The 26,896-nt window shown below is 43.1% G+C and overlaps 2 protein-coding genes and 1 long non-coding RNA gene across 3 annotated transcripts in view; 1 reads left to right on the forward strand and 2 right to left on the reverse strand.

Annotated features, from left to right (window-relative positions):
• Positions 1-26,896, reverse strand: part of LOC309524425 — a 275,240-nt gene that overhangs the window by 15,683 nt on the left and 232,661 nt on the right. The gene's annotated exons all lie outside the window — the stretch shown is intronic.
• PSMD5 (proteasome 26S subunit, non-ATPase 5) lies at positions 2,318-20,631 on the forward strand. Its single transcript, XM_082208944.1, has 10 exons — positions 2,318-2,561; positions 7,200-7,344; positions 8,171-8,284; positions 11,891-12,019; positions 14,015-14,124; positions 15,388-15,530; positions 16,078-16,269; positions 16,833-16,942; positions 17,653-17,793; positions 18,612-20,631. The coding sequence occupies exons 1-10, from the start codon at positions 2,377-2,379 to the stop codon at positions 18,867-18,869; spliced, it is 1,527 nt and encodes a 508-aa protein (XP_082065070.1). The 5' UTR covers positions 2,318-2,376; the 3' UTR covers positions 18,870-20,631.
• On the reverse strand, positions 21,213-22,982 carry B3GALT9 (beta-1,3-galactosyltransferase 9). The gene has a single exon (XM_082208997.1). The coding sequence runs from the start codon at positions 22,670-22,672 to the stop codon at positions 21,698-21,700; it is 975 nt and encodes a 324-aa protein (XP_082065123.1). The 5' UTR covers positions 22,673-22,982; the 3' UTR covers positions 21,213-21,697.

The following is a 26,896-nucleotide window of genomic DNA, read 5'->3' on the forward strand; positions in this document are numbered from 1 at the left end:
CATCCGCGGGAATAAACCAGATTCACACTTGTTGCAAAACCTATCCGAAATATAAACAGTACATTAGTTGATTTTGTATAATAATTACTCAACGTGCAAGGGAAGTCTCCACCGCCACCTCAGTTTTGAATGTTATGTTATGTCTTTGTGCTTTAAACTGTAAGCTGTCTGGGAAGAAAGCCCATATACAAATCCAATGAATAATAAATAAACTTTTTAAATAATAGTAATAATAATAATGACCATCCTTCCTTTCCTTCAGGCATCCTTTGAAAACTTGTTTAGACAGGCCTTTGCAATATGATTTCCTTTTTCCTTTTACCGAGTTCTAATATATCTTTATGTTTTTATGGATCATTGGCAGAAAGCCCATATACAAATCCAATGAATAATAAATAAACTTTTTAAATAATAGTAGTAATAATAATAATGACCATCCTTCCTTTCCTTCAGGCATCCTTTGAAAACTTGTTTAGACAGGCCTTTGCAATATGATTTCCTTTTTCCTTTTACTGAGTTCTAATATATCTTTATGTTTTTATGGATCTTTGGATCATTTTATCCTTATATGTTGTACTCTGTCTTGCTATGTGTTTATGAAAGTGCAGATTATAAATTTGTAAATAAGATATATAATTATTATTCATTTAAGTATTGAATGAAATTTATATACTGCTTAAAATGGAGAACCCCCCCTCAAAGTGGTGTACAAAAAGATAAGAAGCAGTAAAATGATGAAAATTCCCAGCCCTACTTCAAAACATTCAAAAGTTAAAATACTAAAACAGATTTAAATTACTTCAACTTTCTAAGCATCTGGGTAGGCTTACCTAAACAATAATGTTTTAAGCAGGCACCGAAAAAGAGTAAAGGTGAAGGTGCCAGGGTATTTATTATGTGGCACCTGTAGTACTTAGTGCCAAATCCACCAACTGAAGCAGTCGACTGGGCATGTGTGGGACAAGGCAATCTCGTAGGTAACCTGGTTCCAAGTTATTAAGGCGTGATGTATAACTGGGGCATTTCATCACGTGAAACCCAAATGTTATCCCAAGTGATGAAGAGCAGACCAACTTTAACTGCCTTATTGTGAGTACTAGATACCTCCCTGTATTGTTGGTATATGGCCAAATTTGCCCTTAAATCTCTTTTTTTTCTTTTGATAAATCCCTTTGAACAAAGACACCCTGCACATTCATGCATTCCTTTATTGGATGCATACAAGAGCATTTAAAGTGCAACTCCTACATCTCAAATTCTATCAACTGTAGTTTACCCTTCACAGAGCTACAATTCCCAGCACCCTTAACAAATTGCTGTCCCCCATGATTTTCTGGAGGGATGAAATGTGTGCTTTAAATATCTACAGTAGTGCATACAGAGTCAAACCTTGGCAACCGTCTTTTGATCTAGGTTTGCCCTGCTGTAAAATGGGACTTTGGGAATGCTTGATATACTTAACCTCTCGGTGTGTTGATTTCATAGTATCATAGAACCGTAGAGTTGGAAGGGACGTTAAGGGCCATCTAGTCCAACCCCCTGCAGTGCAGGAATATGCTGCTGGCCCACCTGGGGATCGAACCTGTGACCTTGATGTTATCAACGCTTTAATGAACTAACCCATAATTTATTTTATGGATTTGCGCGTCATGTTTTAATGTAAACACTTCTTTATGATCTTGATACTGCTAAATGGCGGCCGCGGGACGAGTGTTAAGGGAATTCTTCACATGCTCGGAGGCACCTTTGGGAACTCGAACATGGCTGCTTCTGTCGCTCTTTCAGGCTGCGAACATTTGCTTTTGCTGAGCGAAGAACGGAGGGCACTCAGTGCAAAGATTAACGCCACATCATTTCCGGTCACCGTCTGACCAGGGAAGAGACGACATTTATGGGGCAGGAGCTCAAACTGCCTGCCTGCAGCAGGCGGAGAACTTGTGTTTGAGGAGCCCGTAACAACGCGAAGAATCTCGTTACTCTGTTCTAATTTGGTTCTTTTCCCCCCTTCTGTTTTCGAAATATATATTTACATGTATAGTCGTTTTAGCCCCGCATGTCCTTCATGTGGGAACACGGAAGCGAGTCTTAAAAACTGACGCTTTTAACTCTTTACCAGGGAAAAAAAATGAAGTGCGCCCCGCCCTCCTTCCTCCTTCAGCCAATCAGAAGCCCGAGCGCCTAAGTCACAAGGGGCTCTCAAGACATAGGAGGCGTTGCCTTTGTACCCGAGTGCTGCGGCCGTGATGAGGCACCGGCAGTGGTTACGCCGCCGCTTCGGTTGCTAAGGACCGAAGTCTCGCGAGACTCCTTTCACTTCCTCTTCTTCCTCTGCCCCCCCCCCTCAGCACACTCTTCTGCTCTCCCAGACATTCAAATATGGCGGCGCCAGAGGTGGATGAGGCGCTGCACCTGCTCGCGAGGGTCCAGCTGCTGGAGGAGCCGCTCGAGGAGCTGCGCGCTTTGCACTTGGCCTTGCTCGCCGTTCCTCTCAATGCTCTGCGGGAGCGGCGGTCCGAGCTCCCCTTGGCGGGACTCTTCGCTCTCACGGCCCGCGGGGGAAGGTGAGTGGAGAGAGATCGGGCGGCTCTTGCTTTTTATTAAGCCGCCTCGGATCCCTGTCAGGGGGGAAGGGAAGGCGGGGTATAAAACAAACAATAATTGGGGGGGGGGAGGATGCCAGCCATGGAGAACGCGTGTTGAGATTCCTACCCTGCAGGGGGTTAGACTAGATGTCCCTCGGGGGTCTCTGTGGCGCTTAACAGACCCAGCCGCCTGTTTAAAGGTGTGTGTGTACAGAGGGAGGGGGGATTCTATTTCTCTCTCCATTTTTGTTTACAGTATTATATTTTTAAGAACTGCCCTCGTTAACCCAGAAGATCGCAGGACTGGTTAACAACATAAAAATAGAAAACGAGGTTGCCAAAATACACGGCAAAGCAAAGCATAAACCAATAACCGCCGCTCCGCTCCCACAAACGTCTAATCCTCAGTGGAGGAGATCGTGCACCTTTCCGGGCTGTGTCTTTTTTCATTGCTCGGTTGCCCCTCGACTCCATGAAACTGGGCCTAAGTTGCTCATGTTTGTTAATTTCAGCAAGTTTGTTCTGGAGTAGGGCCAGCTCTGGCGATAGCCCGTTGTCTCTGAATTGCAGGGGTGTGGGTGGGGGCGAGACGGCGACGGGAGAGAGGGGCTGGGGTGGCAAAGCTTAAGTTCTTTTATTTAGTGTATGCTTGGGGTTTTTGTGTCAGTGTCCCATGGGGGAAGTTCTCTTTCTATTCGCTTGTTATGTTCCCTTGGTGGTGAGAGAGGTTGGGGTGGCCGATGGTCTTTGGCTGGCTGCAGTGGGATTTGTTTGTGTGTGGGTGAGGGGGGGTTTGCCGGGTTAAGTTAGCCATATTGAATCATATGCTGTCGGTGAGTTATGAACTCTTTCTAGTGTAAGTGGGCATTGCTATCTTGGAAGGTGTTCAGTAGGGCCAGTTCTGGGGTGACTTCTAGTACATACCTGTTTGGTTATTTTGCTTATTTCTGGTATGACTGTTCACACTACTTTCTGACTGGGTCCTTGATTACTGGTTTGGTGCGATCTGCTGGTTTCAGACACAGCATTTGTCTGAGAAGGCCCCACGAGGGATCATGGGGAGGAGATGCGAGGAAAAAACTGTTGTGACATTGATTTCTTGAGCAACTTGGAAGGGCTGTGGTGGGATCCAGAAATGGCAACCTGGAGCCCCACTGACCACTTAACTGCTCCATCAGCTTTTTCTGAGATGCTTGTGGGGTATGATAGCATCTTTTGTCATCTGAGGATCTTTATCAAGATGCTAATGGATCTGCCTTCCTTTGATCAGTTGTGCTTTAAGGAAAGCTCACCTCCTCTGATTCTTTAATATTTTCCAGCCCAGATGAATGTTAACCAAAGGATCTCTCAATACAGAGGTACCTTGGGTTACGGATGCTTCAGTTTACAGATGCTTCAGGTTACAGACTCTGCTAACCCAGAAATAGTACCTCGGGTTAAGAACTTTACCTCAGGATGAGAACAGAAATTGGGCGGCGGTGTCATGGTGGCAGCAGGAGGCCCCATTAGCTAAAGAGGTACCACAGGTTAAGAACAGTTTCAGGTTAAGAATGAACCTGCAGAACAAATTAAGTCCTTAACCTGTGGTACCACTGTAGTCATCTCCTTGCAGGAGCAAGGAAGCATAGGAGAATCAGATGCACCACAAGAGCATCTTGGAGGGGATGGCTTTCAAAGAGTGCTAGACAATTGCATGGACGAGATGCCTATCAAAGACAACTAGCTGTGATAGCTATGCTCAGCCTCCCCTGTTGGAGGGAGCAATGTTTCTGAAAAGCGCTTCATGGAAGCCACAGACTCCCCAAACGTGTTTCACAAGGACCCCTTGCTTCCCTTTTCTCCAGTACCTGAGAGTCGTCACGTCTCTCCAGGGATTTGACCAGAACAAAGTATATGTTGGGGAAAGGCTCCCCCCCCCTGCAAAGAAAATGGAGCAATCAGCAGGTGCCTGGCTCCCAGCCATGCTAGCACCATAACACTGATATGAGATCCGCACCATGCAGCCCTTTCAATAACTAAAGTCTAAAGGGCTGTCTTCGCGACCCCCTGGACCAGAGCACGCCAGGCACTCTTGTCTTCCACTGCCTCCCGCATTTTGGTCAAATTCATGCTGGTAGCTTCGAGAACAGTGTCCAACCATCTCATCCTCTGCCTTCCCCTTGTCCTCATGCCCTCCATCTTTCCCAGCATCAGGGTCTTTTCCAGGGAGTCTTCTCTTCTCATGAGGTGGTCGAAGTATTGGAGCCTCAGCTTCAGGATCTGTCCTTCCAGGGGGTCCTGCAGTTTGCTCACCCCCATTTCCTAGGAACCAGGAACTGGGAAGCTCAAGTGCTTCTAACAGTGTGGTTATAGGGAGCAGTGTGTATAAAATATTGAATGTAATAGGGTTATTAAGGTAATTGTATCAGAATTACAGTTTGATGGGAATGTTAAGGAGGGAGGGGGATAGAGAGAGTGGAATTCTGGTGGTAAGTGATGATTGGATGAGGATTTGAAAGGTAGTTTGAATGTGAGGCAGTTGAGAGGAGGGGGTGGTTGGGCAACTAAATATTCAGTTTAGGATCAGGAGTCGTCATCATTTTTGTAATAAAGCAGAATTTGAGGCCATAAGCTCAGGTACACACGTCATCCTAAAATCATTTAGTGAATCATCCATACAGTCTCCTTTAGTGAGGGTGCAGTACCTAGGATCTGGACCAAACATTGCTATTTTTTTGCTCTTTCCTAGTTTCATAGGTTTATCTTCTGGTTCTAATGATGTAATAGGGGTGTGGGCTATTTAAATACTGGGGGCTGCCGCACACTCCTTTTCTTTAAAATAATTTCCCCTCTTTTCAAAAGCACATGCATTGTCTCTTTCTTCAGGTTTGTTGTGAGACATTGGTGTTATATCAATATAGGTTTGGGAAGAAAAGAGTGGGGCAGTGCCGTATTTATGTATAGGCTACATAAATCTGCAGAATCTTAAGAGATATAAATCCGTGTGCTAGGTCACTTTCACAAGGTCAGCAAAGCCCTTCAGAAATCAGACCTGTTATTGAGTTCTTGTGCAAGCTTGTACAGTTCACTTCTGGATTTTTAAAGGAAAATTAGAGAAGATTTTGATAAGCTTGAGAAATGAGCAAAAACCACCTTGCCAAATGTTAACTACAAAACAAGGAGACAAAGAGTGAGGGAACCGCAAAGAAATGACAGAAGTTCACCTGATGCCTCAGATGCACTTTCTTCAAGAGATAAGTTTAGGATAAAATCCATTATTCCTATATTAGATGCACTTGAAGCCAATTTTTAAAAAAAGTACCGTGTACCATCATCCTTGGCTTCACTCAATTTTGTTTATAACACTTCCATTTTCTTCTAGTTGTGAGGGCCTCGCAAGTGGAGTAGGCTAGGGTCTCTCTTCATCTAAATCCGGCCCTGGGGCAAGGGTAACATTTACCACATCTTGGGATGTGGCTTGTTGTTGTTGTTGTTATTTTAAAAAGTTTATATTTTAATTTTAAAACACCTTGTAGCTCCAACCATTTTTAATCCACCAAGGTGGCTTTGGGGGCATTTTTTTTGTTAGAGGTTTTTTAGAAGGTGACATGAATTTTAATTTGTTTTAGTCTATTTTATTGCTGTTCTAACATTCTGTATGTTTTAGATTATTGTTTGTATATTTTCTAGTGGTGATTATATTGTTTTACCTTCCTTTGTAAACCACTTAGAGGCTTTCCCCCCTTACATAATCAAATGGTATGTACATTTCATGAATAAATAAGAATAAATTAGTGATACAAGATACAGTCATACCTCGGGTTACAGACGCTTCAGGTTGCGTTTTTTCAGACCCGTCGAAACCCGGAAGTACTGAAACGGGTTACTTCCGGGTTTTGGGAGTTGTACATGCGCAGAAGCGCTAAATCGCGCTTGCGCAGAAGCGCCAAATCACAACCCGCGCATGCGCAGAAGCGCCGCTGCGGGTTGTGAACATGCATCCTGCACGGATCACGTTCGCAACCCAAGCGTCCACTGTAATAAATGTAGGCAAATGACTAGCCACTCTGAAACTTCACATTATTATAAACAAGAATATCACAGATTTTAATTGGTGCTTTTAAAAAGAGCAAATTTTGGTGCTGAATTAATAAGCCTGGACAGGGTGTTAATGTACAGTAGTACCTCGTGTTATGGACGGGATCCATTCCGGAGGCCTGTCCGTAACGTGAAATGCCCGTAACTCGAAGTGCTGTGTCTGTACAGGTGTGTGGCACAATTTGGTGCTTCTGCGTATGTGCGAAGCGCAATTCAGCACTTCTGCGCAGGCGTGAGCGGTGAAACCCAGAAGTAACCCATCCTGGTACTTCCAGGTTGCCACGGGACGTAACGCGAAAAGACGCAACATGAAGCGGGCGCAACACAAGGTATCACTGTACTCTGGATACCAGTACAGAAAGGGGTCTTGTTTCTTGTACTTTCTTACCTTTTTCTTTTGAATCAGTAATCCTATTAGTGGATTTTGGTAAAGAAGCAGATACCCACGTATTAAACTATTTGGGGTTGTAATGGTGTTTTTTGTTTTGGTTTGGTTTTTAAAAAGCCTTTCAACTAACTTATTTTTTCCCTTCAAAACAGTGAGCAGATCTCTTTATGTGTTTCCATCCTGGAGCGGTTACTGCAGATCATGGATCCCTTGTATGTAATCCAAAACTTTGGTGAAGAACTTCAGAAAGGGCTCTTCCATCCAGATAATTCAGTCAAAATTCTAACAATAGCTCAGGTATGCTTCATTACTTATCTGTTAAAATGACATTTTTGGAGATCTTTATCAGGAAGGAGGAGATTTCTTATTTATAATGTACATACATATACATTAGGGCTCTGCACAGGATTTGGCGAGTCCTAAGCCAAATCAGGCAAATTTGGAAGGCTCTGGATGGGTTGGGACACATCCATGGATTGCTGTGAGTTGGGTTTAATGACCCTGAGCAACCAGTGACTTTCAGAGGACATCAGCCAGGAGGGAGATCCAGGCTAGGGGCGCAAATCTTAATGACTCCTTAAAATTTGTATGGCTGGTGTTTGGATCATGAATTTAATAGATTTATATTTGCTAAACTTGCATAGGAATAAAGTAGTTCTCAGGATAAACCATTCTGTGGATGTTGTTTTTAGATGATCCACACACTTGTTGCAGAAGCTATCATTGGGTGATACAGATTTTTTTAAGGGCTCCTGGTAGGTTGGGGGGGGCAGCTTTAATTTTTTTCAATCCAATCAGTGGATTAGCAAAAGCAGTTTGGGGCATTCTAGGCCTCTTCACAGAGAGGGAGTGGATAAAACTTTCCTCTGTCTGCATATCACTCTCCTTAAAAAAACCCCCAACAACAACAAAGTGAGAGGAGCAAATGTATACCCCCTTCCCTTCAGTTTATTTTTATTCACTAGTTCCTTAAAATGATACAGCCCTTCAACATTTTCTTTGTTTAAAAAGGCTGGTAGTGGGGGTCGGAATGGAAGGAACCTTTATTTAACTACTTAAACTTGTGCACTGAGTAGTTGTTGGAAACTGCCTAATGCCTTTCAACACCATGTTGAATCTGTAGGTTGGAAAGATAGTTGAAGATCCCAGTGCTGCCAGAGAAATCCTCAACACTCCTGAGTTGCTGAGGCAGGTCATTTATTGCATTGCTGATGAGAAACTAGCAGTGGCAAAAGAGGTAAGAGCTTTAAACTGGAGCCAGTTTAACAACAGCTGGCTACAGAGCCTTCAGCATAATCATCAAGTGGGTGAGGTTCCTCTGATGTCAGCGCAAAACTGAGCCTCCAGCGTTATTGGCCCAGCCATGGGTGGGCAGTGCTCTTACATTAGAGCTTTACCAGCTGTTTCTGTAGGAATATTTAAATGCATGCTGAAGGCTTTTTGCACTGTCAGACTTATGCAGATAATTAAGGAGGGAATGTAATAATTAGCTGGTGATCTGTGGTTTTAATTTTGTGTGGTTTGTGTAAAACTTAAAACTGATCTGATACTTTTGATGACATTGTGGTACAGTGGTACCTCAGGTTACAAATGCTTCAGGTTACAGACGCTTCAGGTTAAAGACTCCGCTAACCCAGAAATCGTACCTTGGGTTAAGAACTTTGCTTCAGGATGAGAACAGAAATCATGCTCTGGCAGTGCGGCGGCAGCAGGAGGCCCCATTAGCTAAAGTTTTGCTTCAGGTTAAGAACAGTTTCAGGTTAGGAACGGACCTCTGGAATGAATTAAGTTCTTAACCCGAGGTACTGAGGCAAGGAAGAAGGGCTACCCCTATGCTATCCATATAATCAGTTATCAGTAATCAATATATTCATATATGCTTACACATAATCAAGGCTTACAGTATTTTATAATCCATTTTGAATCAAAGGGAAGCTGTGCCTTAGCTAACTGCAAACTGCTTGGGACAGCAAAGTTAGGAGCCGACCTTTCCCCTACAAACATCCGTGTACCCTAGACAAGGGGAAGACGTGAATCAGAGATTCTGGTACAAAATCCCCTCAGATACAGGCTAAATTAATCCACAGAACAGGAAGAGCAAAACCACAAAATCTCCAAACTCCCTGTCCTGTCATAACTAGGGGAAAGGTTAGACAGAGCATCACTGGAAGCATCGGAAAGCAGAACTAGAACCCTGTGCTTGACCAGTGCTTGACCAGGAGCTGGTAGCGTGACAAGAGCTTGCTAATTGGCTGATTCTCGCTGACAATATCGTGAATCCCTCATGGTTGTCTCATGATCTATGATTTGCTGTGATTTGCTCAGGTATAAAGACCTCTAGATTTCTGTCAATCGGGGTCCCAGTTCCTTTTGGAAGAGATTCCAAACTGGGTCCTTATTGCCTGGCAATAAACCTTACCTTCTTATTCTCCATTGCTGAGTCTGCCTGATCCTTATTTAACACTGAGCGAGTACCCGCTTACGTTCACGTGCTTCAGTACCACTGTATTTTAAGCATTTTATAAATAAATAAAACACAGGCTTGCAAATACCATTTGCCTGGTTGCCCTTGGTGAGCAAGGATGGGTTCCTGGTGACCTGTCAGGAAAGGTTTTGTGAATCAGAGCAGCTGTTGCCACAAAACAGGCAAACTCTTCTGGTTACAAACTTGCAGGTTTGTGTATGATAATGTGCTACCTCTTCTGACTTCTTTTTATAGTTTTAAAAAATTGATTTTTAATTTCAAGTAGCTAAACATACCATACAAGGAATGAAGAGCTTTGTAGTTGTACAGAAAAGAAAGCAAAATAGTAGCTGATGGTTGTAGTTTTAGATGTTCCAAAAAAGGCAATCAAATGAAAGTGCTTCTCCATAAGTTTCCATGAGTCAATGGAGGGTGCAAACCATGTTTGATTATCTTCATCAATTAATAAAAGGATACTGTATCATCTAGAAGGTGTGTATCTTTCTCTTCCAGATCAATATTCCTTTAGTGAAATGGTTAATTTGTCCATAAGCACAGTGTCCCATACTTGCTAAATCCAGGCTTCAGAAAGATTTGTATTTAAAGTTTTCCATTTTTTTGCAATCACTAATCTGGCTGCAGTTAATAAATGGAGGATGACATCTTTATTGGTTAGGTTGTTAATCTGACCAGTAAAATAATGTAGGGCTATTTTTTGATTTGGCTGTAGCAATTATCCCCTCATTTGATTACTTGTTTGAAAATCTGTTTCCCAAAAGGGAATAATTTTTGGGCAAAACCACCACATATGTACTAGAGAACCATTCTTACCAGCAAAGGTTGGATGAGTTATGATTAATTCTATATAATCTGGCTGGGAACAGGTACCAGCGATGTACTATGTTTAAAGCATTTTCTAATTGAGATGGATCCAAATGGTAGTTCCTAGAGTTGTTCCTCTAATTCTTCTCCAGAATCTTCCCCCCATTTTTGTCTTAATGAAGTTAGAGGAAGGTTAACCTATTGTGTGGGGATTTTATATAGTTGGGAGATGATTCCCTTTCCCAGTGGGTTGCTTGAGTTGAGTAACTGCCCAAACTATTTAAGCTGTATAATGCCTAAGTTTTGACTGATTTTGAAAATGTATAACCTGGTGTATCTCCCAATATAACTTTGCCAAACTTAATGTAAAAGTTTCATCCAGAAATTGTTCTTGTTGAGTATTAGAAACATAATGCAGGCCAGGAGTAGACCTTTGAGGAAGATAAACAAAGCACTTAGTATACAGTGGTACCTCGGGTTAAGTACTTAATTCGTTCCGGAGGTCCGTTCTTAACCTGAAACTGTTCTTAACCTGAAGTACCACTTTAGCTAATGGGGCCTCCTGCTGCCGCCGTAGCACTATTTCTGTTCTCATCCTGAAGCAAAGTTCTTAACCTGAAGCACTATTTCTGGGTTAGCGGAGTCTGTAACCTGAAGCGTATGTAACCCGTGGTACCACTGTATATTTTAATTGAAAATCAATTTTGGGAGAAATCTAGATTGCTGATCCTCTACTTTTGGAAATAACTTGTAAAAAGTACAAATCTCCACCACTTGGGAGGAAGGTTTTTGTATCAGTATGGCATTTCATTTATTTTAATGTTTCTGTTATTTATTTGTTTGTTTGTTTTCGTCTGGGTTATCTTTATTTGACTTAGCGAGGCCATTTACATTCCAAATCATTGCAGTTTAGTGTGGCATTCTATGGCCAGTTTAAAATTATGTGGCATATAACAGGCAGTATTCCATCAGCGCACAATAAAGATGCTCTGAATTCCAAAAGGGATTAACTTTTGCAACTCCGCCTCCCTAATCAACTCCGCCTCCCTAATCACAACCTTGCTAACAGAAAAATCCCTACATCTAGAAACTCCTTCATAAATTATTAGGAGTTTGAATGGGTAACCCCATCAGCACCCTATGTCTACTTCACAAAGTGCTGTGATGTAAATTTTAAGTTCACATCTGCACTGCAGCGTTTGTATGCAGAGATCTTGCTAGATGTTTATCATTGAACTTTCTATTATGATTTTTTCCAGTGTTTTGCTTTTGGGGAAGGAAGCAGCAGGAGATCAAATCACCACCTTATTTTGATGGTGTCACTGCCCCATCCTTCCCTGAATTCTTGAGGGTAGGGGGAGCTAAACATCCAAATAAATGTGTGAACATCCATTTGCAGAGGCTGCCTTGGGTACCATGTGTCTGGAAAACATAACACCTGAAGCACTTAAACATTGACATTTAGAGGTAGAATTCTGCAACTGAAATCTAATTTTGTGTCTAATTCTGCTGTCTATTTTTCTCCAGTTCACATAGCTACTCCCCTTTGTTTTCTAGGCCATCACATCACTGACAAAGGTAGCAAAAACTGCAGAGAGCTTGGAGGCACTGCTTGCGGGCAACTTGCTAGTTGACTTGAAAAATGTCATGACCAGGAGTGACATTGTTCGCTGCCGTGTGTATGAGGTAAGCATCCCTTTTCCCTTAGTGTTCTAGCTGCCCCTTTAATTCTAATCCACTGGGTGGGGAGCCTCTGGCAGTTTTTGCCAGCCATGCCAACTTGTCACTTGCCTGACAGCCTGTGACATCAGATGTGGAATATCCACAGCTGCCAAGAAAAGATTGGGAATGCAGTTAGCTCAGTGTTTCTCAAACTTGGGTCTCCAGCTGTTGTTGGACTACAGCTCCCATCATCCCTGGCCACTGGCCCTGCTAGCTAGGGATGGTTGGAGTAGTAGACAAACAACAGCTGGGGATAGAGTTTGGGAAACACTTAATTAGCTGCTTAGGAGATTCCCAAGGGCAAGATAGGCATTTGGCCCTTGCCCTGGACATAAGATTCCCTGCCCCTCAAATATAGCAGAAGTACAAATTGGACTAATAGCATTAAAGTTCACAAGTTTCTGTGTAGTATTGCTTAGAATCACCTGGACCGATTTGGTTTTACATTAACACATGGCTAAACTGGGTACAGTCTTCCTCAATTTCCCTGGAGGCTTAAGTGAGTTAGTTATCTTACCTACAGACACAGAGAGCCAGTGCGGTGTAGTGGTTAAGAGCGGTAGTCACGTAATCTGGGAAACCGGGTTTGTGTCTCCGCTCCTCCACATGCAGCTGCTGGGTGACCTTGGGCCAGTCACACTTCTGTGAAGTCTCTCAGCCCCACTCACCTCACAGAGTGTTTGTTGTGGGGGAGGAAGGGAAAGGAGAATGTTAGCCGCTTTGAGACTCCTGAAGGGGAGTGAAAGGCGGGATATCAAATCCAAATTCTTCTTCTTCTTCTTCTACAGTTATTTTTATTATCATAACACTGGCAGCTCTTCCATCCCATTTATTTCCATGGGAACATGATTGTCTTAAAGCTTATATTGGGTTCACGTTGTCTTGCCTCCATGCCTAATTGCATCTTCCTTCCTCAAATGGGTGACACTCATTGTCAATAGCTTGTGCCCTGATACATGTTGCTAATAGTCCCATTGGCAGTTGCTCTAAATAATGTGATCCGAGCAGGTCATGATGCTCTTTTACTGCCTACAGGGTATGGTTGTACCCTGAACAACCCTGAACCCTCCACTGGAGTTATGAGGATTGACTTGGTTCATGGTACCAGGCATGTACAGACAGTAGTCTGCCTCAAAATGCCTGCATCCTGCCTTTCTGCCTCACAATGTGGCACAAAAGGTGACTCTCAGAAGATCCTGCAGTAAAATATAAACAAAAAATAAGCAAAAGTTATGGATGGATGAATCCAGTCTCTGTTCTGTGTCACTTTTCTATGCAGTCAGTCTTACGTCCGTTCCTTCCCATCTCTTCACTAATATGTGACCTTTATTATGGAAAATCCACATGAAAATCCTACAAGATATTCTGAAAGCTGCTATTAAGATCCCACCCCCCTCGGTCTTTTTAGTGTGCTGGTGCAACCACCACCACCTGAAGGGGATCACACTGAGATTCCTCTTTATGAATATGATTGTGTGTGTAGATGTTGCTTTATCCACTTGTGCTGTATTGTTTTTAAATGCCATGTTCTGTAAAATAAACCACAAGAGGCCAATGTTTGTTATTGTTAATCCTTTAATGTGAAGTTATGATGCTATGAAATAAAACACATTTATATAGGTAAATAAACAATGGGGCTACAGATGCCCCTTGGAGCAATTGGACGCTATGGGGAACATTGTTCCAGGGTGTGGAGGTGGCAGTGGCCTCCCCACAGGACCATGATATATTGGTCATGATATATGATGATGATTCCTTTTAAGTCCTGTTGCAGCCACCACAAGGCTTGTAGCTATGACTTGAGCGTTGCTACAGCCTCATTCAGTGAGTGAAGTTATAAGTGGAGCAAGCACAATTTCATGCATGAATGGCATATAGTGTGTGTTTGTTGTAGGTGTTCTGTTTTTTTAAAAAAAGAAATAAATCTCAGTGTCCTTTTCTCCTGTGCTTCTGTCTTAGTTGGTTATCAGTATCTCCTTGGTGTCGGCAGATTCATTGAATTACTGCGTGAACAGCGGATTAATATCAGAGCTGATCGGGGAGCTGACGGGGAATGATGTGCTTCTCAGGTGTGTGGCAGAAGCAGTCGTGGGCACTCATTAGATTGTTTCATATTATGTATGGCTTTGGAGTAATTCTGCTTCTATTGAGTTAGTAGAAAGTTTTATTTCTTGGCATGCCAGAGTTTTGAGAGTTGTGCACATTTGTGAATGCACCCAAACCCTGCATACTTTGCCTCTTGCCTTTCTCTGCCTTGATTCATACATTCATACTTTGGATACAAAAGCTGAGGCTGCTGAAGTGGCTGGAAGCTGTGAATCCTGGAAGACCTGCTGTCTGTCTTGCAGGCCTTTTTTCCACTTGGTCTGGGAGGGTGGGGCCCTGATTGACTGACTCCAGCTACAAAAGCTGAGACTGCTGAACAGACTCTAGAGCGGGGGTATTGTTGCTATTACTGATACTAAATTTTGTATCTTTACTTTAGATAGATTGATTTCACTGTGTACACTTTAATATTTATTGTTTAAGGCTACATTTTGTAATATTTTTATACTTGCAAGCTGCTTTGAGCATGGTTTCAACTTAAGAAATGTAGCATACAAATAAAATGATTGATTGTTTGATTGATCCAGTGCTTACGTGCTAGAGGAGCAAGAAAGTAGCCTTCCCTTCTTACCACGCAGCTCAAAATATCTCAGCACAATAGTGCCTAATCATGCAGGGGCTTTCTTTGCACAGTTTTTCTTCCTCTCGCCATACAATCAGAAACTCAGGGTGGCTAAGAACCAATTGATAAACTATCACAAAAAACCCATCAGTAAAACCAAAAGTCATAACAGTGATTCAGCAGTGAATAATACCAGTAAAACTGCTCATAAAACTAGTTTTACCTCATTATTACAAATGCATGGCTAGTATAAAAATACGCAGTGCCTCCCTTCCACCTCCTACTTCTCAGACATGTCTTGCCTCAAACAGCAGAGGCTTCAGAGATGAGATGGCACAGTCTACTCAATTTGTTAGACTTAGAGCAGCTGCCTTGAGCTGTCAGCTTAGTAGCTATTTTACCAGGTTGCTATTTAACTGGGAGGCTTTATATCTGAATATGCTTATAATTTTGTCTTCTTCTTTCCTTTTATACTCTGTCCTGGTTTGTAAGCCTGAGGGCAGGGCCTGTGCCACTTAAAACAAAAACAGAAAACTTTGGCACAGTACCTAGAAAGCGTTACCAGTTAATTAAGTAGTAGTCTCCTCCAGGAATTAATGATGGACTGTTTTGAGAATGAAAGGAATCTTAAACAATACACCTGCATGTTCTGTCTATGTTGCAGAGCTACGTGTATAGAGATGCTGACCTCTCTCGCCCATATTTACCACGGACGCCAATATCTCGCCCAACAAGGAATCATTGATAAGATTTCCAACATAATCATCGGGGCTGATTCTGATCCCTTCTCAAGCTTCTACTTGCCAGGTGATTTAAAAAGTTTTCCTTCTTGGCATGATTCTACTTTGGTAATTTTTTTTAAAAAATTCACTATTTAGTTCAGGGATGCGCAGCCTCTGGCCCATGAGCCAGATTCAATCTCCTAGGCCTCCTTGTTTGGCCTTCCAGCCTGTTTTCCCCAAACTGTGCCTACCTGCCCCACACCGAACAACAGCAGGTAGAGACATGGCTAGAGCAGCCCAGAGGAAAGCAGGTTTGAGTTTAACCCTGGTGACTTTGAGATAGAATGCATTGGAAGAATAGTAGGCCTTGGACCCTGAGTTGCCCACCCCCAATCCTAGACTTAAGTTTACTCTGACAGGTGACAGTGTACTAAAAACGTGTCTGCTTGGCATGTAAAACAAAACCTCCCTGCCTTGACCATCTGGTCCTTTTTGTTTTTGGTAGGCTTTCTCTTCACTACATGCATTGCTTGTGCACAATGTCCCGGCCTGTCTTTATTTCTCTTTCCAGATGCTATGTTCCATGTATGGTGTGACAAAACTCCTATTGTTTTATTTTCTGGTTTTTTCAGGCTTTGTGAAATTTTTTGGCAACTTGGCTATTGTTGACAGTCCTCAGCAGTTATGTGAGCGATACCCCGCATTTGTGGAGAAAGTATTCAGCATGGCAGAAAGCCAAGACCCAACCATGTTTGGCGTGGCAGTGGACACACTTGGGATCTTGGGGTCAACTGTGGAAGGGAAGCTAGTGTTACAGAAGAAGGGTCTGTACAACATTTGTCTGTATGTGTAGCTATAATCATATCGGTCTGAAGAGTTTGTCACAGGAATGTAGGAAGGCTATAAATGTACCCTGCATAATTCTAAACTTCAGTTTGAAAGGAGGTTTGATTGGAAGTGGGAAAATGATTCATCTCAAGTACAAGGGTTGCTAATTAATGTGATAGTCTCTGGAGGGAGGGATAGGGAATCTGTTGCTGGCATTGGCCATGCTGGCTGGGACACATGGCTGGCAGAACCTTCTTCAGTGTTGCTACTATCATAGCATAAGCAGCTAGGCTGGGGAGGGAGAGTCAAAACATGGTTTAAAACTTGGTTTTAAGATCTGGAGCAACTTTATTGACAAACTGTGGTTAGAGATTTTCTGGTTTTAGTTGTAACTCAAGCAACAGATCCATGTCCACAGGCAAAAATGATTGTTAATTCAAGATATTACTCTCCAAAGCAGGTATTGTCTAATACTGGGCTTGATGGAGAAATAGTCTGGTCTCTGTATAAAGCAACTTCCTATGTAATGGAAAGATTAAAAAAAAGTTTGTCTTCCCAGGGAGTAGATTTCATCATGTGCTAAACAGAATAGGACATCAAGCAAAGAATGCCCCGACAGAGATGAGAGTCCGGTGTCTTGAGGCAATTTCATCTCTTTTGTATCTGCAGGTAAGTTTTATGGAATTGAAAACATTCTGTTTCTTATGAAAAATGGAGCATTAAAGGTGTGAATCAGCCCTTGGAAGAAAGCAATAACAATTGGGTAGCTTTCTGCATCTGTGATATCCACTAGTGATGCGTTAAAGCAAGAGAACTATTACTCACATTTTTTCTGACTTGTTTGTCAGCCTTTCAGACTTATCAAAAGTATGAACAAAAATTAAGTGCTTCGAGAGTTTATTGAATGTTATGGTTCTGTATAATACCTTTAAAAGATAAATAAACAGTTAAAGGAAAAAAATGTTGTGTTTCCACTCAACTTCAAACATTTGTGCACAGAACAAATCAGTGTCTGAAATGTGCATTTACAGACTTGCTTAAAAGCAGAATGTGACTATGCTGCCTTTGTTATAAAGGTTTTGCATGCATGGAGGTTTTGCACACTTCATGTGTGCAGGTGGAGTAAATTGTAGGATGGCTTGAGGGTGATGTGTTCCTCTGACCTAGGCACAGCCAACGTGGTGCCTTCCAGATATTGGACTACAACTCCCATCATCCCATCCACTCCCATCATCCCATCCACACTTTTGGCCATGGTCTGATGAGAATTGAGTCCTACAACATATGGAGGGTACCATGTTGACCATCCTTATTTTTCCCCTCAAGACAGTAAATTATCAGCTGCATTTGCAAACTCATTTGCCATATTTTACATACAGCCAGACCAGCAGACAGAAGACCACCTGGGCATGACAGAATCCTGGTTCTCCTCTCTATCCAGCCAGCCCTTGGAACTCTTCAGGAGCATCAGTACCCAGCCCTTCCCTGATCTCCACTGTGGTGCCTTAAAGGTCTTCACTGTAAGTGCTTTTTCACAACAGAGACCTGTCTGATTGAATGAATGTACCTAATAGTCCTTTTGAGACAGCTTGGAAACCACAGCACTACCCAAGCCCATTGTTTGAGTTGTCTAGTCCTTGCAGATTTAATGAAATCCTGTATGGGACACCAGACTTTGAGGAATCTGGAGCTCTGCTCAGATTGTACCTTTCAGTTGATTTAACTGTGAGATAAAAGCAGAGCTGAAACTGAATGAACTGGCATTAAGTAAATAGGCTGTAGGAGAAAGTCTTTGTCTGTTGTAGGCATGCAGGTTGTCTTCAGTGGCAAAGGTGGGAAACTGGTGGCCATCCAGATGCTGTTGGACTCCACCCCACATCATCCCTGGCTATTGGCTATGCTGGCTGAGGCTGAAGAGAACTGGAGTCCAACAACATGTGGAGGGCCACAGGTTTCCTATCCCTGAGCTAAGATCCACCCCAGGATTTCACATGATTAATGCTGGCTACAATTAGGACATCTATTTCTAATTCTTCTTGATCTGTGTTCTGCCCATGGTGAAGGTGAGCTGAAGTCACCCAGGCTCTAGATCAGTGTTCCCCATGAAGTGTGTTGGACTTGTTTCATGTTTTCTGAAGAAAATCAAGAACATTGCTATGATGTATTAAGTTTGTTCTCCTCCAGGCTGAATTGCTGTTGGTGGTTTTGTTTTGCTGCTGCTATATTTTACTTTTAAATGGTTGTTTTAGTAGGAGCATTCACTGCCCTGGAAATCCAATTTTTGGAATAGAAGAGCAGGAATAACGTCTTAAATCTTTCTCTTTTGTTAATGCTGTAGGCCATTGCTAGTCAACCTTGGGCCCAGAGGATGATGCTCAGTAGTCCAGGCTTTGTGGAATACATCGTAGACAGATCAGTGGAACCAGACAAATCTTCAAAGGAGGCCAAATACGAACTTGTGAAGGCTCTGGTCAATTCAAAGACCATCGCTGAAATCTTTGGAAACCAGCATTACTTGAGGCTCAGGGCATACCTGCGCGAAGGGCCTTATTATGTCAAGGCTGTTTCAACCACAGCTGTGGAAGGAGCTGAATAACATTGGAACAGCTGCTCTCTGGTGATAATGGACTTCTGGATAGGATTTCGCTTTGGATGTGGAGGGGGGAAAATATCTGAGGAAGGAATTGGTTTGGTCATTTTTTCCCCTGCATTTCTAACTCCGAAATTTCACATAGCTGGGAAATAATGTTGAGGACCACGTTAAGGACTATGCCAGTCAAGTTTATCCTTATTTAAGAGTTGATGCTTAGCCAGCAGCTGGCATAGGGCCTACAAATCATGGGATCCTTTTATAAACAGTGGTTTTTCTGCCTTCTGTTAATTCCTCAGTGAGAGATGCATTGTTAACATAGTTGAACACCACAAGGTAGCCAGACTCCTAAAAGTGGCGAAAACAGTGCAGCGGTGTGTGTGTTTTGAGTCTTTTGGCCTTGATCTTAAATGCTTTGCCTGTACTTCATTGATGCTTCCTCCAGCATATAAATTGCCCCAATTGTTGTTTACAGGAAAGGTGAGCAAACACTTTAAAATATTGGACCTTTGAAGGGCAGAGGGAGAGATTTGGATGCTACAAGTGTCAAATGGGAAGGTTGCTGGGTTGTTCCAATTCAGATTGTAGTGAGGAATGCTCCCTGACATAAAATAAAGGTCTAGAAGGCTAGACTACGATCTCCTGGCATCCTGGCTCTTACAGGAAATCAGGAGGATTTTCTCCACTGTGTGCAGTGTGAACTGGTACAGCCCAGTAACAAAAATCACATGACTGGGGGTTATTATTATTATTGTTGTTATTATTGTTATTATTGTTATTATTACTTCTTATCCATCTTTAGCTTTTCTACCAAGTGCCGTAGTGTCTTAGACAGGGACACCACCAGAAGGTGTTGGCTTGTATTCTTAGTTGTTAACAGCAGCTGCAGAGACACAAAAGTTAGTATGAGTGAACTTCAAAGGGTAACACTTTCTGCAGAGGGACCAAAGCTTTGAGGTGAAGTGATCTGGGTTTATTTTCACCACTACCTTCAGAGGTTGAGCAGTTTTTCTCCATCCCATGCCATTTAGAAAAATCAATCCTTCAGGACTTCCTGAGAGGAGCTTTTCCAGGTCTGTCACAGCTCTCAGGAGGTTCCGGTAGAGCTCTGAAAGTCACTATTAAGTGGTGTTCAACAGCAGATTTGTTTGCAGTCTTATTTCTGCAGTCAGATAACAGGGAATTAATCTCCAGAAACTCTGGAGTGGAATGTTCGCCAATGAGGGGTAGAGAAATCCTGTTGGGTGCATGATCTGGGAGTGGGAAAGAATTTCAACACTGGCCCAAGGAGCACTTAAAATGCTGAGATTATTCCAGTGAAAAGACCTGCCATTCCCCCTTTCCTTCTGTTTTTTAACTACCTTTGAAGCTACATCTATAAATTAATTCAGAAGTTATTTACACATCCATTTAAGTGCTCATGCGAAATATGACCTGAGGACTGATTTAAGAGGAGTTATTAGTGAAGGTGCCTGCTAGGAAATAAGCAGAAAGTGTGTTTTGAACTATAAATTGAAATATATACAGACAAGAGATTCTCTCTGAGAGGTTTTCTCTTGGGCTTGTTCTGTGGTTTCTTTGAGCCCCTGCTATGATTTATGTCACTAGAAACAAAAATGACTTGTGTGGTTCTATTAGTACTGTTTTGTGAAAGCTGTTTCACACTGTACAGCCAGGATGGGGAAAACTTAATAGGTTCAATTGTTTGAAGTATGTCTGCCCAATTATGCTTTGTGGCTCATTTGAAATAAAGAGATTTAGTTGACTATTTTCAGTCTGAACATGAAAATGATGCTCTTAACATGAAAAAGTGGGCCAGACAAGACTGGAATACATATGAAAACACAGCTGCTCAACTAGTGATTCATCTTGAGAGAGGAGAATTCTTTAAAATTTAAGAGCAACTTTACACAAAGAGCTACAGTTTTAATATAAGTGAACTGATTTGCTCAATTGACCCAGAGGACAATCTTCTCTATGGATGATAAACTGATGCCCTCCTAGATGTTGTGTTATAGCTCCCATCATCCCTGTCCATTGACCATGCTGTCTGGAACTAATGGGAGTTGGCCTCTTCAACCTCATCTAGAGGGCTGCACAAGATCCCCATTTCTAATCTTGCTCTGCTTCTGATAAGTCACCTACCACAACTTTGGATCCCTAGATATCATTGGATTGCAGTTCTCATTCCTCCTGCCCATTGAGGGATACTGGCCTAAGCTGAGGGAGTTGAAGTACAGCAACATCTGAGGACCCAGGGTTGGGAAAGGCTGACTTACCAGATGCCACTGAATTTTGCAAGAAAGTGTAAAAGCAACAACAGCCTCCCCTGTTCTTGATTGTCTGTTACCCTAACTTACTTGAAAAGGCTAATAAGTGTTGGATTGGTCTATCCTTTGATCACTGATATTGGAACATGGAAGGGAGGAGAGGTGATGAGCTCCTGACTATTCAGTGTTTGGGTGGGTAAAATCATCTATACATGTCCAAGGAATACTGTGGGAACTGGTTGCTGCCACGCCTGGCTGTCACATTACCATCCACACCATGCACAGATGCATCATTTAAAGAATTTGCATCCACTCGTGGAGTGGACTAGTTCACATGACCTTGTGACTCCTGCTCATGTTCTGTGAGTGTTCATCATCTATACTCTTCTGCTGTGTGCATGTTTTAAATGGGAAGTTCAGAATAGAGAAAAACTTACACAAAGCACAAGTAGTCAGTGGAACTCCTTGCGACAGGATGCTGGCCATGGCTCCTAGCATAAATGGTTCAGCAGAGAAAATCCATGGTTAAAATCAAACATTGGAATGTGAGTTTTTTGGGTCAGTTTAATCAGCAAGATGGAGAGCCTCGTTCTGTAAGGCATCAACACTTAGGTGTTTAAATCCATCCAGGTATGTCATGACTTTGCAGGATACCAACCCATAATAAGTTTCTAGTACAGTGCAGTCCTTACTGTTGCTGATCTCATCCCATTCTTGGAGCAGCTGGGTATCTCTTGCTGTGGAGGAGGTGAAAATGAACTTGTAGCAGCAGCGGTTGTAGCGGATGTGCTTTTCCCCAGAAAATCGAGAACTGTGAGCAGGCACCACACCAGCTGCTTTGCTGCAGAGTCCCACAAAGGCACCAGGAGGCAGTGAAAGAGGAACTTCTCCAGAGGTTACGTAGATCTTCCGAGCCACATCCTGTGAGATAACAAATGCAGTCGCACTGCAATAGTCGGGATAATATTTTTCTGGGTATTTTTGTTGGGAGACAAAGCCATGACTTTGAGGGTCTCTGTTGGGTTTCTCTTGATGAACCAGCCTGCCAAGGTAAATGTCTTCGGGATGGGTTCTTAAGTTGAGCAAGTACTCAACCAAACTTGGGAGGTTGATGAACATCTCCTCATCTGCTTTGAGAATGAACCGGGCCCTGGAGCAGAATGTTATGGCCCACTCCACAGCCATCAGTGTCTTCAGTGTCTGGTTCTCTACAGAGTCCAGGAAGGAGCCTTGAATGAGGTCCTGATGCTTCTCCATCTCCTGGACTACCTCCAGCTGGGTGCCTTCTGAAGAGGGCTTCCCTAACACAAACAAAACGAGAGTACCATAACCCCTGGCGTGTGTCTGGTTGGCCCATGTTTCTCTAATGGTGTTGCGCCTTGACAAGTTTTCAGGGTTGCCAAAGACTAGGACAAGGAGGAAGATCTCTTGGTTGGAGCAGGCCTCTGATCTGCTAGCTACATAAGCCTTGGAGATATTGGCCTTCAAGGGGGTCATATCCAGTTTCCGTGCTCTCTCCCTGGCTTCAAGGACCTTCATGTCTGTGTAGGTGTTGGGGAGTGCTCGCAAGAAGTATTCTTCCACGAGATCAGCTCCAAAGAACAAAATGTGGAAAAGAACAACATTAAAAAGAATGAAGCACCACTGGTGGGTCCTTAGTCGGCAGAAGATGAGCTGCAGGGCAAAAAAGAGGAGAGGTTTAGTGTCTGCTTCCTCTTCAAGAGTGTGTTGTGCAGTGATTCTTCCACTACCACCACCACTACCATAATAATAATAATAGATTTATTATTTATACCCCGCCCATCTGGCTGGGTTTCCCCAGCCATTCTGGGCGGCTTCCAAAAGAATATTAAAATACTGTGATACATCAAACATTAAAAGCTTCCCTAAACAGGGCTGCCTTCAGATGTCTTCTAAAAGTCTGGTAGTTGTTTATCTCTTTGACATCTGGTGGGAGAGCGTTCCACAGGGAGGGCGCCACTACTGAGAAGGCCCTCTGCCTGGTTCCCTGTAAACTTAGCTTCTCGCAGTGAGGGAACTGCCAGAAGGCCCTCGGTGCTGGACCTCAGCGTCCGGTCAGAACGATGGGGGTGGAGACGCTCCTTCAGGTATACTGGGCCGAGGCCGTTTAGGGCTTTAAAGGTCAGCAGCAACACTTTGAATTGTGCTCGGAAACATACTCATACTCAACCAACTCGCATCCTGCAACCATCATCTGAGGCTCTTCTTCATGTGCCCCCCTCTGTGAGAGGTCTGGAGAGTGATAAAATGAGAATGGGCCTTTTCTATGGTGGCTCCCAATTTCTGGAATGCTCTCCCCAGGGAGGCTCACCTGTTGTCTTCACTGCACATCTTTAGGTGCCAGGCTGAAACGTTCCTCTTCTCTCAGGCCTTAGGCTCATTAAACAATCTATGGCTTCTTAAACCATGTGTGTTTGTTGTTTTTATTACTGTGTTATGTATTTTTATATAGTAAACCACTCTGATCCTTGGATGAAGGGTGGTATAGAAAGTTAACAACAACAACAACAACAACAACAACAACAACAACAACACCTCCTATCATAGTTGTATATGGACTACTTATGCTGTGATCCTATATGAGTGCCTAAGATTACCAGGCACGTTCTTCTGCCTACAGTGTCTCCCCCCTTCCACCATTCCCCATAGTAGTTTGCTGAAAAAGCACCAGCAAGTTCCAGGTTCAGTCCTCTGCAGGGACGCGGACTTAGAAAAAATATTGGGGGGGCCCGGGAAAGCTCATGAATAATAAATAAGCTCATGAATATGCAAATAAAGTGGCTCCAGCCCTAAATAGGGCAAGCCACGCCCCCCAGCCAGCCAATTGGCTGGCTGGGAGGTGTGGCCAGTCGGGATTCCCGTTCTCACGGGATTTCCGGCAGTGCCTTGGCAGCCGGGGCTCTCCGATTAGGGCGCGCGGCTGGCTGGCTGGCGAAGGAGCAGGTGGGGAGGAGGCGGGGGACGGCGGCGGCGCTCTGCTGGAAGGGCGCCCGCCCGAGATTATTGGGGGGGCTGAGCCCCCCCCCAAATTTTTTTGAGGGGGCTCGAGCCCCGTCAAGCCCCATGGAGTCGGCGCCTATGGTCCTCTGCATCTCCAAGTAGGGCTGGGAAAGTTTGCTGCCTGGAGCCCCTGAAAGCTGCTGCCACTCTGTGTAGGTGATACTGCGCCAGATGGATAAGTTATATTCTGCATCATTCTTATTTTCACATGCATACTAAAGCCATGTGCTTTTACCCTCTTTTGGGAGGAGAGTGGTAGGTTTTAAAAACACAGATTTTTTTGAAAAAAAATTATTGGGTTTCTTTGTTGTAACAATTTGCAAATACAGTTATCCAAATTTTATATTTTACAATCCCCACCCTCCCATTGGCTTCCCTCATCTTCCCTTTCTGGTTTATTACATTACTTGTTATCTTCTGCATGTTAAATAACTATACATGTTCTTGCGCTGTCTTTCTTCATATTCTACTTAAATAAAGTTGTGAATGTTTATTCAAAACCTGCCAGTGAGTCCATCTCTTTTTGTTGTTAGTGTAGGTAAGTTGTAAAAGGTTCCCATTCTTTTTTAAAGTCACTATTGTCCTTTTCATGTAATTGTCTGTTAACTTTGCTAATTCAGCGTAGTTCATCAATATTTCTTGCCATTGTTCTTTAATTGGTACTTCTCCTGTCTTCCAGCCTTGGGCTAGCAAAACTCTTGCCGCTGTTGTAGCACACATAAATATTTTCTGTTTTTCTTTTGGCAATTCTTGACCTGAAATACCCAGCAAAAAGACTTCTGGCTTTTTTACAAATGACATTTTAAATATTTTTTTCAATTCATTACACTGGGCAACAATTTTTTACTTTTTGAATGTTGTCTAGATTTCTACAACTGATTTAGGGTATTTTTGCACTGCTGAATCAGGAAATGGCATCCATTTCTCTCCATCAGGTCAGGTTTTCTGTAAACTGAATGGTGGGCATTGATAAAGATAAGTACACGTAAATTGCATGTTGCTTCACCATTTTTCAAACTTCAGGGCTTGAACTTCTGTTTCTTGGAACTCCTGGAATGCTCAGCAGCACGGAGGTCTCTCTTCAGAGTCCAACAGTAGTCAGCCATCATGACTGTGTCCCAGCAACCCTGATACCTGGTCTCCATCTCTTTCATGTCCTGATGGAATCTCTCCCCCTGCTCGTCACTCATTGAACCCAGGTTCTCAGGAAACCGGTCCATATGTGAAAATAGGTAGTGCATCTTGACGCTCATGTTGCAGCCCAGGTTTCTGAAAGCAGTCAGCATGTTGTTGACAAGTTCTGCGTAGTTTCTGGCCTTATTGTTGCCAAGAAAGTTCTTCACTACCAGAACAAATGCCTTCCACGCTTCCAGTTCCACTTCGTTCATTGAGTTTCCGAACTCTGGATCTCTGATGAGCTGACGGATCTGAGGACCGTCAAAGATGCCAGCTTTCAACTTCTCCATGATCAATCCTGGAAAAGCCTGGCACAAGTAAGTGAAGCAGTCACCATCCTTTTCCAGAGCCTTGGCGAACTGCTTGATTAAGCTGAGCTTGATGTGCAGCGGTGGGAAGAGTATTCTGTCTCTGTCCACCAGAGGGTTGTTGATGACGTTCCTTTCTTTGCAAGGCACCAATTCCTCCCGCACAGGCCAGTCCTTCTTCGTGTAATGCTGAGCACGGTCCCTACTATCCCACATGCACAGAAAACATGGGTACTTGGTGAAGCCAGACTGTTGTCCCAACAAAAAGTTCACCATCTTCAGGTCAACACAAATAAACCACTTATGCTGATCATAACCAATTTTCTCCAGCACATACTTCATAGTTCTCCTTCAGTGTACTCGAGTGAGCCAGGGGTATAGATGCAAACTAGTTGCCGTTGTGTAGCAGAACACATTTCAGTGATCGCTTGCTGCTGTCAATGAACAGTCTCCAATCTTTGGGTTCGTACTGTGGCACTCCAAGCTTGAACAGAAGCTGCGCAATATCTGCACAGTACACCAAGTCCTTCTCTTCCAAGAAAAAATGGAGGTACTCTTGATGCCTGTTGCTCAAGAAGCTGATGCGAGCACTGTCAGAGAGGAGGTTTTTCCCCTTCAATCTGGATGCCAACAGTTCAGCAGAGTCCTTTGACAAGCTGAGATCGCGAACTAGATCATTCAACTCCTTTTGGGAAAATGGATGTGGAGCATCATCTTCAAGAACCACTTCTTCATGTCCTTCAATACTGGAGGCATCTTTGTCACTAATGTCAGAAAGTTCTCCGAAGATAGGCACTGGAATTTCATCACAATGAGCTACAGGACGACGTGCTGATTGAAGATCAGGATACTTCGTGGGGCGGCTGCCCCATTAACTTAGTTTTGATCCCCAAACTTTATGCTTTGCCGGACCAATTTATGGAAGATTTCGAGGTTTTATGACTTCAAACTGATCCCTTTTCAACATAATCACCCAGAACTATCGGACCTGAATACTTATTGTCATTAAAATAATCATTTCCAATCAAAACAATTATTTGACAAGGCATTTTACCCCCACCAACTTCTTCTAAAATGCTCCACACAAGCGTACATGTGAACAAAAACGTAAAAAAAGACATGTGGCCATAGCTCAAAAACTTGACCTGATTGAGCAAAACCAATGTGATTTTGGGATTCAGCGCATCAAATTCATCCTAAATCAGCTGAAAAAACGCAGACAACAAATTTGTTGTTGACCAGTGTTATAGATCATTTC

Source organism: Podarcis vaucheri, assembly GCF_965113315.1.
Source record: "Podarcis vaucheri genome assembly, chromosome: Z".
Taxonomy (NCBI): Eukaryota; Metazoa; Chordata; class Lepidosauria; order Squamata; family Lacertidae; genus Podarcis; species Podarcis vaucheri.

Excerpts from the sequence above, each read along its gene's own strand:
- PSMD5 (XM_082208944.1), top strand. The coding sequence starts at position 2,377 with ATGGCGGCGCCAGAGGTGGATGAGGCGCTGCACCTGCTCGCGAGGGTC. Across the intron at positions 8,285-11,890 it reads AACTAGCAGTGGCAAAAGAG|GCCATCACATCACTGACAAA; the intron begins GTAAGAGCTTTA and ends TTTGTTTTCTAG. Across the intron at positions 16,270-16,832 it reads GCTAGTGTTACAGAAGAAGG|GGAGTAGATTTCATCATGTG; the intron begins GTCTGTACAACA and ends TTGTCTTCCCAG.
- B3GALT9 (XM_082208997.1), bottom strand. The coding sequence starts at position 22,672 with ATGAAGGTCCTTGAAGCCAGGGAGAGAGCACGGAAACTGGATATGACC.